The following is a 12,957-nucleotide window of genomic DNA, read 5'->3' as shown; positions in this document are numbered from 1 at the left end:
TTGTTCTTCTCCTTCCCCTTTCCTCTCTCCTTCTCCTTCTCCTTCTCCTTCTCCTTCTCCTTCTCCTTCTCCTTCTCCTTCTCCTTCTCCTTCTCCTTCTCCTTCTCCTTCTCCTTCTCCTTCTCCTTCTCCTTCTCCTTCTCCTTCTCCTTCTCCTTCTCCTTCTCCTTCTCCTTCTCCTTCTCCTTCTCCTTCTCCTTCTCCTTCTCCTTCTCCTTCTCCTTCTCCTTCTCCTTCTCCTTCTCCTTCTCCTTCTCCTTCTCCTTCTCCTTCTCCTTCTCCTTCTCCTTCTCCTTCTCCTTCTCCTTCTCCTTCTCCTTCTCCTTCTCCTTCTCCTTCTCCTTCTCCTTCTCCTTCTCCTTCTCCTTCTCCTTCTCCTTCTCCTTCTCCTTCTCCTTCTCCTTCTCCTTCTCCTTCTCCTTCTCCTTCTCCTTCTCCTTCTCCTTCTCCTTCTCCTTCTCCTTCTCCTTCTCCTTCTCCTTCTCCTTCTCCTTCTCCTTCTCCTTCTCCTTCTCCTTCTCCTTCTCCTTCTCCTTCTCCTTCTCCTTCTCCTTCTCCTTCTCCTTCTCCTTCTCCTTCTCCTTCTCCTTCTCCTTCTCCTTCTCCTTCTCCTTCTCCTCTCCTCTCTTCACTCCTCCCCTCCTCTCCCAGCACATCACTGCCCACTGTGTCAGAGCACCCCGTGAGAAGACGTGACCAACCTTCCGGTGGCATTTTCTTGGCGGTGGCAGAGGGGGGTGGCAGTGGAACGAGGCTGGTGACTCGGAATCCTGCGGGCAGCGTCTCGGCCGAGCCGCTCAGCATGTTGATGCTGTGCACGTCCCGTGGGCGGAATCGCTTCCGCCACGACGGCGTCCGACGGAACGTCTTGTCATCACCCTGTGAGGAGACAGCAGGTGACAGCCCCAGGATCAGTGCCAGCAGGACCTTCTGCCCCTGTGAGATCCCAGCACTGCTTCCTGCCAGGGGAGAGCAAGTTACAGGCCCAGGACCTTCTGCCCCCATGAGATCATAGGCTCAGATCGTGGGCGGAATCGCTTCCGCCACGACGGCGTCCGACGGAACGTCTTGTCATCACCCTGTGAGGAGACAGCAGGTGACAGCCCCAGGATCAGTGCCAGCAGGACCTTCTGCCCCTGTGAGATCCCAGCACTGCTTCCTGCCAGGGGAGAGCAAGTTACAGGCCCAGGACCTTCTGCCCCCATGAGATCATAGGCTCAGATCATAGAATCATAGGATTTTAAGGGTTGGAGCTTAGATTAGAGATCATCCAGTCCCAAGCCCCATGGGCAGGGACACCTCCCACCAAGGCAGGTTGCTCAAGGCTTTAGCCAACCTGACTTTGAACACTGCCAGGATTGGGGCAGCCACAGCCTCCCTGGACAACCTGTGCCAGTGTCTCACCACCCTCACAGGGAAAACTTCTGCCTAATAGCTAATCTCAATTTCCTCTTGCAAGTTCTCCCTATTACTCCTTGTCCTGTCCCTGCAGCTCCTAGCCAAGAGTCCTCTGCAGCTTCTCTGGAGCCCCTTCAGCTCCTGGCAGGTTGCTCTGAGGTCTCCACACAACCTTCTCTTCTCCAGGATGAACAGCTCTAACTCTCTCAGCCTGTCCCTGTAGGGAAGGTGCTCCAGTCCTCCTATCAGCTCTGTGGCCTCCTCTGCACTTGTTCCAACAGCTCCATGTCCTTCTTACATCGAGAGCATCAGAACTCCACATGGTATTCCAGGTACCAGATACCACCACTGCTTCCACCCAAGGGTGTGTCTGGACTTGGTGACCAGCTCTAAGTGCAGCAGGGTGTGATCAGACTGGGTCAAGGACATAGGAGACCTCACTGGGATTCCACATTTGCTTTTTCCTTTCCAGCTTGCCTCTCTCCTCTCTAGCCTGGCTGCAAACATGCCCTGGAGACATCAATACGCAATCCCCAGGAAAGACCCCTGAGATACCCTGTCGTCATAGCAGAGGTGCTCCAACTCTTGGAGCATCTCCATGGCCTGCTCTGGACTCTCTCCAGCAGCTCCACATCTTCTTGTGCTGAGGACCTCAGAGCTGAAGCAGCACTGCAGGTGGATCTCACCTGAGTGGAGCAGAATCTTCCCCTCACCTGCTGCCCATGCCGTGGGGATGAGCCCAGCACACAGGAGGTTCTGGTTTCACAGCTGAGGCATGTTGAGCTTCTCATCCACCAACACCCCAAGTCCTCCCTCCCCCAGTAACATGGGACATGGGAGAGGTGTGGTACTCACATCATCCAACCTCCGATCCGTGCCCAAGGCCAGCAGGTTGTTGAACTCCCTCTCCAGCACCTGTCGAGCCTGAAATAAACCAAAATTGAGCATTCTCCATCAATGGAAACAGTTTCCAGCCCAAACTCCCATCCCAGAAAAGACTGAGAATGGCAGAGAAAAAGCCCAAGTGCCATCATAGAATCATTAGGGTTGGAAAAGACCTCTAAGATCATCAACCCCAACCTTTAACCCGTCACTGCTCTAACCCCTAAACCCCAAACCAAAACTTCCAGTCCCAGATCCAGACACCTCTTAAACACCTCCAGGGATGGTGTCTCCACCACCTTCCTGGGCATGAAATTGTAGAATCATCAAGGCTGGAAGAGATCTCTAAGATCATCAACTCCAACCTTTAACCTGTCACTGCTGTAACCCCTAAACCCCAAACCACAACTTCCAGTCCCAGATCCAGACACCTCTTAAACACCTCCAGGAATGGTGACTCCACCACCTCCCTGGGCAATTCCTTATTCCAGTGCCTGAACACCCTAACAGGGAAAAAATGTGCTAATCAGGAAATGATTCCATCAGAGAGCTCTGCCTTGGAAGGCACAGCTGAGCTGGTGGGACTGGTAGGCTCCCACCACAGCCATGCCCCACACTGACCTCCCTCCTCCAAAATCCCCCAAGGCTGCTGCTCCCACCTGTGTGTTCTGTGTGGGGATCTGCAACACGAGTGCCAGACTGTTGTGGTCAAAGTTCTCATCGAGGGCCAGGAGTGCCCCGTGCACTCCACTCTCCACCAGGTTGTTGGCATACTCACGGAGGCCGATGGACTGGATCCAGTGGATGACCTGATCATTGGTCCACACCAACACATCTGCAAAAGAGTGTGGGCACATCACAGGGCCAGCCCAGACCATGCTCTAGGTTGTCAGGGGACCTGATGATGTCCCGTGGACTTTAACCCTTCTCTTTTCCCCACACTCATCCTGGGATTCTCCTTCCCGAGCCTGCAGCAATACCAGGAGTATTCCTCAAGTGCCAGAACAGCTCAGTTCAATTCACCAAACTAACTGCGGCAATAACAGGCAGAAAACAACTGTGACAATTAATCCTAAGAAGCCACTGCTGCCGCTGTAATTAGGGGCATTATCAATAATGAGCTGTAATCCCAGCAGCAGCAGCCAGATGCACAGGGAATCTCGGGACAGCAACGAGGAAGGGGAGGCTGAGCAAGCTAGTGGTGTCCTGAGCATCTGAAATGGACAGGGGAAGATGAGCTGATGACCAGGATGGATCTTTGCTGTCCTGACAGCTTCCTCCCTCCTTGTGCCTGGCTGGGGTCAGCTGCATGAAGGCACTAGGACAAGGTGTTGGGGACATACTGCAGGGAGTTCCCCCTGGAGAACAGCCCTGTGAGCTCAGAAATGATGGCATTCCCTAGGAATGCAGGGTTAAAAGACCATCACTGGGCATCTCTTGGGAGGTTTCCTTTGTCCCATTCCAGGGTGGGTGCTGACCTTTGATTTCGTGTTGGGTCTCTTCTCGCCTCCTCTCGAGCTCTTTGCGGTCGTAGTTGAGCCTCTTGAGGCACATGATGCCATACTGCAGGCTGGTGCTGCAAGGACATGAGGGGTCACAAAGTCAGAGTCAATCAGGTGGGAAAAGACCTCTGAGACCATCAAGTCCAATCTAGGACCTAACACCACCATGGTAACTAGACCATGGAAATAAGTGCCATATCCAGTCTGTCCTTAAGCACCTCCAGGAATGGTGACTCCACCACCTCCCTAGGCAGCACATTCCAGGCTCTAATCACCCTTTCTGTATAGAAATTCTTCCTAATGTCCATCTCAAACCTTCCCTGGTGCAACCTAAGACTATGTCTTCTCCTCCTGTCACTTGTTCCCTGGGAGCAGAGCCTGATCTCACCTGCTGCACCTCCTGTCAGAGAGTTGTAGCGAGTGATAAGGTCATCCTTGAGCCTCCTTTTCTCCAGCCTAAACACCTCCATTCCCTCAGCCTCTCCTCATGGCACTTGTGCTCCAGATCCTTCTCCAGCTCCATTCCCTTCTCTGGACATGCTCCAACACCTCAGTGTCCTTCTTGCAGTGAGAGGCCAGAAGTGGACACAGCACTGAGGAGTGACCTCACCAGTGCCAAGTACAGAAGGACAATCACTTCCTTGGTCCTGCTGCCACACTAGTTCTGATAGAAGCAAGGATGCCATTGGCCTTATTGGCCACCTGGATATACCTGGGCTCATGTTCAGCTGCTGTTGATCAGCACCCACAGGTCCTTTCCTGCTGGGCCACCTTCTAGCCACTTTCCTCAGCCACCTTGACCTCAGGGGGCTCCGTGTCAGGGGGGCAGGTGGCTGGCAGGGAGGTCTCCATGGAGGAACCATTTCCCTGCTTGTTCTTCCTATGCCCAAAGAATGCTTTGGGTCAGGGTTGGGTCAGGACAGACACAATCCAAAGCTGGAAAATGGAGAACGTCTCTCCCTTCCATGGTAATTCCCCACTCCATCAGTTTTACCCTATTCCAACTGCCACATGGAAACAAAGAATGATACCTCAGGCTTGGTGGCTGGAGAGGGGAGGGAGAACTAGTCCATGGGGGCTGCTCCACGATAAAGGTTTATCCCTGGAGCAGAGAGGGCCCTGGCAGGCCCATGGACAAATCCCTGTGGGTCAGGTGCATGGTGGAACCCCATGGGACCATTGGATACTGGTGTTTGAGCAAGGTGGTTGAGATGGCATCAGCCTTCTCCAACTGGGCTGCTGGCAGCTGACTGCTTGGCCTACCAGCGGGCTACCAGGTGGGATGAGCCTTTATTTTAGCCTGTGGTTTGCTCCACAGGCAGGAAAAGGCTTGTCCTCTGCAATTCTGCAGCAAGGAGTGTGATGGAGAACACTTGCCCATAAGAGCTGCTCCAGCCCACGTGGTTGAGCTCAGCCTAGAAGAGCCATCCTCCAGCTCCAGGGCTGGCCAAAAGCAGGGCAGAATCCCTCCAATCACTCCATCCTCTGTTCCACTTGCTGACACAGCACCCCAGGGACCTCCTGAGGGAGAGGACTCACCGGTGGAAGCTGTCCACCATCTTCAAGTGCACTCTGAGATCCTTCTTGGTGAGGTGGTCCAGCATCCGAGCATCAACCAGACACTCCATGAAGTAGCTGCGGTACTGGGGGAGCCCCAAGCTGGGCAGCCACTCGTTCCCAATCCACTCATGGTTCATGTCCCCATAGGCCAATGTCTGGGAGAAGCAAAGGGAGAAGCTAGGGACAACCCAGGGCTTGGTGAAGCTGCAGAATCCCAGGAGGGATTCCTGATGGCCAAACCCAGGCAGTGGAGTTCAACCCTGGGTTGTACTGAAGGGGTTGGAGGGAACAGTCCTGTTGGCCATGGTCTGTGTCCTGCTGGTGTCCCCCAAGGAAACAAGGCAGTAGCCAAAAAGCAAAGGTAAGGGATAGCTGGACTTCATGAGCAGCTGCTTCTGGCAAAAACACATTAACTGAAAGCTGAAGCAACTAACAAAATAACCTATTTTATTACTTCAAACCAAAAAAAAAGGTCAATTTTGGACAGAAAAGCACCAATTCACTTTCATGGTAAACTCATTCTGATCCAAGAAGGAAATAAAATCCACCAGAAGAACAGGAAAGCATTTGAGAGTGATAAAACCAGAAGGGATAGATCCAAGCAGGACTCTCCTTCCACCTTTTTTGGTCCTTAAGAGTGGTCTCTATCCTCCTGCACTTGGGGCTAAGAGATAGGTGGAATGTGCAGCTGGAAACCTGCATCCATGCAGGCAGCTGGTCATGCTCAGCTGGAGCTTCTCAACACTGGCTCTGTATCTGTCAGAGCAGCTCCCAAAGCCACTGCCTGAAGCAGAGAGAAGACGCAGAGGAGCATCCACAGTGTCCTCCAATGAGGACTGGGTGAACATCAATGCCCCGATCTCCCCCCAAGGATGTCCATCTCTCCCTCCCAGGACCACCCCATGCACTGCCCACAGAACAGGGTGACACAAGGACCTCACCTGTGCCCAGCTGCCTTCCTCTGTGTCCTAGGAGTGACACATGCAGCATGTCAACAGAAAGGACAGGTAAAGTCAGTACCTGATGGCTCTGCACCGTGGAAGGATCTGCCATGGGTGCTCAGCACAGTGTGACCCAGAGGGGACAGGGCTCAGTCTCATGGTTGCAGGTTTGGGGAGCTCAGCCTTGTCACCAGGGTGCTGGGGACACCCCAACCCTGCTGGCCTCAAATCTCACCCCATCTCGACCCAAGGAAGTAGGATGCAGGATGAGGCCTGGGCTGGAGATAGCACCTACACTCAAGATGTATGAGAAACATACATCTGAGGGAGTTCTTTTGTTCCTCAGAGTCAGACAGATACAGAGAGAAGCTTAAGCTTCAGTTCATGGGTCACAACCCTCAGAGGGGCTCCCCAAACCCAGTTTTGTAGCTATTATCTTCCTTGTCAACCTGTGCTGATTTTCTCCACAAAACCTGCCAAAGAACAGTGCCATGTCCCTGCCCCACCTCTGGGGTCTCCTCCTCAGAAGGCTCCTGCAGCCACAAGTCTGTGCTGCTCACCCAGCACATGGAAGCTTCAATAAATATCTAATTCATAATCCCAAACTGGTTTGGGTTGGAAGGACCTTAAAGCTCATCTCATTCCACCCCCCTGCCATGGGCAGTGTCACCTTTCACTAGCCCAGGTTGCTCCAAGCACCATCCAACCTGGCCTTGATCACACAATTCACACTCAAATCCAAAATGCTGCTCTGAGACATGGACATGGGGTCATTAACCTGCAGAGAGAGGAGCATGACTACATCCTTCCAAAGGAGCCAAAGCTTTTAGGAGCACAGCAACATCCCTGTGAGGGACCCCAAGCTATCCACCAGTGGCAGGGACAGACAGTGAAGACAATATTTGGCTGTGCTAAGGTCAGTGGGGGATGAGGCAGTGACTGCTCTGGGTACAGGATGACCATGTGGGACTCAATCTCATGCATTTATCTGGAGATTTCTCTTGGGTGTGGTCTTCTTTCCTTTCACTCTCAACTGGCAGCCAAGCTGCTCTAGACACCCAGCAACCCCCGAGGAGCTTGACAAAGGAAGCTGCACCTGGTGGTTTTTGAGGCAGGTTTGGAAACTGTTGGGAGGTATTAAAGGTTGAAGGATGGTTTCTAAGCAGGTGCACAGTGCTGGACAAGAGCTGATACATGAGACAGCTCTTCCTGTCCAAACCCCTGTCCTCTTCCCTCCAGGGGTTTGGGGTGCTAACCCATGCCCAGAGCTCTGCTGGGTGCCCAACACACCGTGGGGCCACTTAGCCTCACCGTCTTGGTGGACGTTGCCAAGTTCTCCATCTCCTCATGGGTGACCCAGACATTTCCAGAGGACTGCAAGGAAAAGAACAGAGGGTAACCCACCACAGAGCTATGGCCTCAGTTCACAGCCCTCAGAATCATGAAATTGTAGGATTAGTAAGGGTGGAAAAGACCTGTGAGATCAGCAAGTCCAACTGTTAACCCACCACCACCATGGTCACCATTAACCACGTCCCCAGCTGCTACATCCACATGTTTTTGAACACTTTCAGGGATGGTGACTCCACCACTGCCCTGGGCAGCTGTGCCAGGGCCTGACCACCCTGTCAGGGAAGAAATATTCCCTAATATCCAACCTGAACCTCCCCTAGTGCAGCTTGAGGCTGTTTCCTCTTGTCCTATCCCTTGTTCCCTGAGAGCTGAGCTCAACCCCCACCTGGCTGTACCCCTTGTCAGGGAGTTGGAGAGAGCAGAAGGTTCCTCTGAGCCTCCTTTTCTCCAGGCTGAGCCCCCACAGCCTCCTCAGTCCCTCCTGGTGCTCCAGCCCCTTCCCCAGCTCCATTCCCATCTCTGGACACACTCACCCCTCAATGCCCTTCTTGTGAGGGGCCCAGAACTGACCCAGGTCTGGAGGTGCCTCAGCAGTGCCAGCACAGGGGGATGGTCACTGCCCTGTCCTGTGGCCACACCATGGCTGGGCCAACCCAGGTGTCATCTGCCTTCTTGCCCACCTGGGCACTCCTGGGCTCATTTCAGCTGCTGTCACCAGCACTCCCAACCTCACTGGGGACAAACCCAGCTCAGGCTGATGGAGGATCAGCTCACACTGTGCTTGGTGCTGTACTGGGGACACCTCACAATGTGCTGGCAGCTCAGATTGGTGGCACCCCACTGCCCACAGGGACCCTGGGTTGTCTGTGCAGCCAGAGAGAGCACAGCAAGTACCTTCACCTCCCTTTACACCTTGGTGTGATACTCCTGGAACCTGCAGACCTCACTCCAACAGCTGTGACACCACCACAGCCACCTGAGGGGGATCTGCCAGCTGCATGTCTACAGATGTGTCTTGTTATTACTGGGGCACCACTAACCCCTCAAGGGATTTGGGGACCAACAAAAGACATGATCTCTCCATCTACTCCATGTCCAACCCAGGGCAAGGCTTGGATCTGCAGCTGCTCTGAGTCACCTTGGGAATTTCATAGTATATGAAAGGGTTGGAATGGAGCTTATAGATCATCTGATCCCAACCCCCTGCCCTGGGCAGGGAACATGGTCCCAGGAAAGGCTTGTAATTAAATGACTGAGGAAGGGTTTGTGTGTAACTGAGCACTGGCTATGGATCATGTAGAGTTTGGATTTGGGCTGTTTGGACAGAATTTGGGCTGCTTGGATGGGATTTAGGCTCTTTGAATGGGATTTGGGCTGCTTGGATGGGATTTGGGGTGCCTGGATGGGATTTGGGCTGCTTGGATGGGAGTTGGGCTGTTTGGATGGAATTCGGGCTGCTTGGATGGGATTTGGGCTCTTTGAATGGATTTGGGCTGCTTGAAAGGGATCTGGACTGTTTGAATGGGATTTCAGCTGTCTGAATGGGATTTCAGCTGCTTGGATGGGTTTTGGGCTGTTTGGATGGGATTTGGGCTGCCTGGATGGGTTTTGAGTTGCTTGGATGGAGTTTGGGTTGCTTGGATGGGCTTTGGGTTGCTTGGATGGGATTTGGGTTGCTTGGGTGGGATTTTGGCTGCTTGGGTGGGATTTGGGCTGCATGGGTGGGATTTGGGCTGTCTGGATGGAATTCTACCCTCTCCAGGGCAGCCAGGCCCTGAGTTTTGCTCCTTGAGGGGTATTTCGCATGGCCCAGCCTCTTGCTGACAAGCCAAGTGTGAGGGCAGGAGCCTTGAGCTTCACATTCAACAGCTGTCCATGACCTTCCTGCCTGGGGACACGTGTGTGGTGGCTTGACCAGTCCATGAGGGAAACTCACTCCTTCCCCATGGCTGCAGTTGCCTAACCCTGGGACTCCTGATGGAGCACTGTGATCCCATGGGCAGGGAGGTGCTGTCCTGCCCGTGGAGGGGCCTGGGGGAGGAGCAGATCTGCATCTGGGGGCTCTTACCGTGCGTGAGGTGGGTGGTGCTGAGGGGCTGGTGAGGGACACCATCTCCTGGATGGCCAAGCGCAGCTTGAGGCGATGCAGAGCGTTGCTGATGCCAATCTCCCTCTGGATCTCAGTGTCGGACAGGGCTGACATGATGGCTCCACTCTTCACGTTGGCTCGGCAGGCAGCGACGTACCAGGCTGGCATCCCCACCCAGAGCTGCCAAACAGGGCACAGCCACTGACTGCCTGCCCATCCCACCCCTGTCTCCACTGGGAGGGTCAAGGCTGTCCTGCTTGAAACTCAGGATCAAAGCTGAGCACCCACAGGGGATTCATTTTTTTGCTCAGCATGGCTGTGTCTGATGGACACAGCACAGGGAAGGAGTCACCCACTGAGTCTTTCACACAGTCACAGAATCACTAAGGTTGGAAAAGTCCTCTGAGATCATCAAGTCCAACCTTTCCCTCAGTACTGTCATGTTCACCACTAATAATGTCCCAAGTGCCACATCCACATGTCTTTTGAACACGTCCATGGATCATGACTCCCCCACTGCCCTGGGCAGCTGTGCCAGGGCCTGACCACTCTGTCAGGGAAGGAATGTTCCTAATATCCAACCTGAACCTCCCCTGGGGCAACTTGGGGCTGTTCCCACTTATCCTGTTGCTCCCCAGGAGCAGAGTCCAACCCCCACCTGGCTGCACCACCTGTCAGGGAGTTGGAGAGAGCAGAAGGTTCCCCTGAGCCTCCTTTTCTCCAGGCTGAGCCCCCACAGCTCCCTCAGCAGCTCCTCATCAGACTTGTGCTCCAACCCAATCTCTACTCAAACCACAACTCTACACTGTGAGGGATTTAGGAATCTCCCCTGCTCCCCCAGGACTTGCAGCCACCAGCCACATGCATGGACCAAGCATGGTGGGACTGTGAGGTGCTGGGGGAGCACACACAGACCAGCAGTGACAGTGTGGGGACAATGCAAGGGCAGGTTCTGCCTCACCTCCAGCCAGGAGACAACGGTGGGACCATCCCAGTGAGCAAAGGGCAATCCTTTCCTCCGAGCCTCTTCCAGAAGTTCGTGCCTGGAAGGAACAGCAGCACAGGAGTGATTTATTGGGGTTTGTGGGGAACGGAACAGCTCTGCATAGGGAACAGACCGTGGGCAGCAAGAACCAGCTGGTGGCAAAGCAATGAAGGAGGTAACAGAGCTCAAGGCAGGGCAAAGATGAGACTTCCCAGTAATTCCCAGCAATTCCCAGTCCCATGCCATGGCTCCCAGCCATTAGGCAGATCATTTTCTTGCTGGGGTAGGGAGGGAAGACCACTCACTTCTTCCGCAGGCGCCGATCCTTCTCGGCCTGAGCACCCAGTTTGCCAAGGCCCAAGGGGTCCTGGATGCCTCCCTCCGAGTCGGTCAGCACCACTGTGGACAAGCAAGACATCCTCAGGTCAGGGTGATGTCCTCAGGGTCACTGTGACATCCCTCAGGGTCAACATGACATCCCTCAGGGTCAGTGTAACATCCCCCAGAGCCACTGTGGGCACTGTCCCCATCTCCATGCCAGGGTGATGTCCTCAGGGTCACTGTGACATCCTCCAGGGTCAGCACAACATCCTCCAGGGCCACTGTGGGCACTGTCCCCATCCCCATGCCAAGGTGATGTTCTCAGGGTCAGTGTGACATCCCCCAGGGTGAGTGTGACATCCTCCAGGGCCACTGTGGGGACTGTCCCCATCCCCAGACCAGGTTGATGTCCCCAGGGTCAGCACGACATCCCCCAGGGTGAGTGTGACATCCTCCAGGGCCACTGTGGGGACTGTCCCCATCCCCAGACCAGGTTGATGTCCCCAGGGTCAGCACGACATCCCCCAGGGTGAGTGTGACATCCCCCAGGGCCACTGTGGGCCCCCAGGCTGTTGGGGACACACAATCACAGCACAGGAGGCGACAGACTCCATGTTCATTCCACCCCCATGGCCCCTCTGCTCCCTGGGAAGCCCAAGGGGTTCTCCCCTGACATCCCTCCTGATGCAACATGCTCAACACAGAAGCAGGAAAGGATTTAGGAGTGGAAGAGCAGCTCCTACCAAAGGGCTCTGTAAACCCACAAGGTCCCATGGGGAAGGAAGGAGATATGGGGGCATTAAATATAAGCCACAGGGTGGGGAGGGTCACTATCCTCCCCCAAGCTCTGGTAGAGCATTGAGTGACACCACACTCAGGCCAGAAAGGGGCAGAAAGGGTGAGACCCCAACGCTCTGGAGCTGTGTGGAGCCCCAAGCTGTGACCTCAACATCCCCAGGGGTGTCCCTGCTGCTCCACCTGCCAGCCCAAAGACAGAGAGAGCCAGGAGGCCCCCAAGGACACCCTCTCAGCACACACAGAAGTTGGGGTGCTCACAGACCCTGCCCCGTGGCCCCTTCTCTGCTCAGCTGGATCAAGCGACCCTTCTCCTTCTTCCCAAATAAGCGCCCGATGGAGGATTTGATCCCCTTCCTCTTGGAGCCCTTGTGCAAGGAGTCCTGGCTGCTGCTGGCCTGCTCCTCCAGCGAGCTGGGGATGGAGGAGGGAGAGGAACAGCAAAGCCTTTAGGTTATTCCCAAGCAGGGCACAACCCCAGCCCAACCCACCATCCCACCCATACCCCATGGACATCCTCAAACCAACAGAGCAGGCACTGGTGTGAAATCCAAAGGGTGCAAAGGTGCTCCACATACCTCTTGCCATCCTCCTGACTCAGTGCAGGGTGGCCCAGCTTCTCCAGCCGCAGTGTCCTGGGTGAGGAAGGAGGGGATGTCTCGCATTTGATGGTGGTTTTGTCCTCTCGGCTTTCATCCCGAGCTGCAGGCGACTGAACAAGTGGAGAAGCCATGAGGTTGGGCAGGCAGAGCTCAGCTCCATCCTTGCCCTGCTGCCTGCCTCTCTCTTGCTCCATGGAGGCATGGCCAAAAGAGCCACCCTGAGGCTTTGCCATACTCCAGGATTGGCCTGAATGAGAGCTCTGGGAATGGTTCCTGATGCCCAAGCGGATGGAGAGGATGTGGCCTCATGGCCGAGATCCTGGGAATTGGGAGGTGATAGGATGCAGCCCCACGGTCCAGGTCAGGGTGTGGGGACAGGAGCTGCTGGCCCTCACCAGAGGGCTCTGAGGAGCACAGATGGGAATGTCCCTAAGACACCCTGTTGTCGCCAGAGGGGACACAATGTTTGAGGACCCAGTGGCTTTCTGAACCTCCCCATGTCCTGCCAGACCCCCCAGGCTGCCGATGG

At 54.7% G+C, this 12,957-nt stretch overlaps 1 protein-coding gene across 1 annotated transcript in view; it reads right to left on the bottom strand.

The window, feature by feature from the left end:
- Positions 1-701: 701 nt before the first annotated feature.
- Positions 702-12,957, bottom strand: part of PPFIA4 (protein tyrosine phosphatase, receptor type, f polypeptide (PTPRF), interacting protein (liprin), alpha 4) — a gene marked incomplete at its 3' end in the record, with an annotated part of 35,776 nt that continues 23,520 nt past the window's right edge. The window contains exons 16-27 of the mRNA XM_009071823.1: positions 12,405-12,538; positions 12,092-12,240; positions 11,016-11,109; positions 10,687-10,768; positions 9,705-9,905; positions 7,595-7,657; positions 6,284-6,310; positions 5,322-5,497; positions 3,759-3,856; positions 2,940-3,115; positions 2,254-2,322; positions 702-879 (exon numbers count right to left, since the gene is read on the bottom strand). Coding sequence (XP_009070071.1) covers positions 702-879; positions 2,254-2,322; positions 2,940-3,115; positions 3,759-3,856; positions 5,322-5,497; positions 6,284-6,310; positions 7,595-7,657; positions 9,705-9,905; positions 10,687-10,768; positions 11,016-11,109; positions 12,092-12,240; positions 12,405-12,538 — 1,447 coding nt within the window. The remainder of the gene's footprint in view (positions 880-2,253; positions 2,323-2,939; positions 3,116-3,758; positions 3,857-5,321; positions 5,498-6,283; positions 6,311-7,594; positions 7,658-9,704; positions 9,906-10,686; positions 10,769-11,015; positions 11,110-12,091; positions 12,241-12,404; positions 12,539-12,957) is intronic.

Source organism: Acanthisitta chloris, unplaced genomic scaffold, assembly GCF_000695815.1.
Source record: "Acanthisitta chloris isolate BGI_N310 unplaced genomic scaffold, ASM69581v1 scaffold16603, whole genome shotgun sequence".
Classification (NCBI taxonomy): domain Eukaryota; kingdom Metazoa; phylum Chordata; class Aves; order Passeriformes; family Acanthisittidae; genus Acanthisitta; species Acanthisitta chloris.
This window is presented reverse-complemented; position numbering and strand designations above follow the sequence as displayed.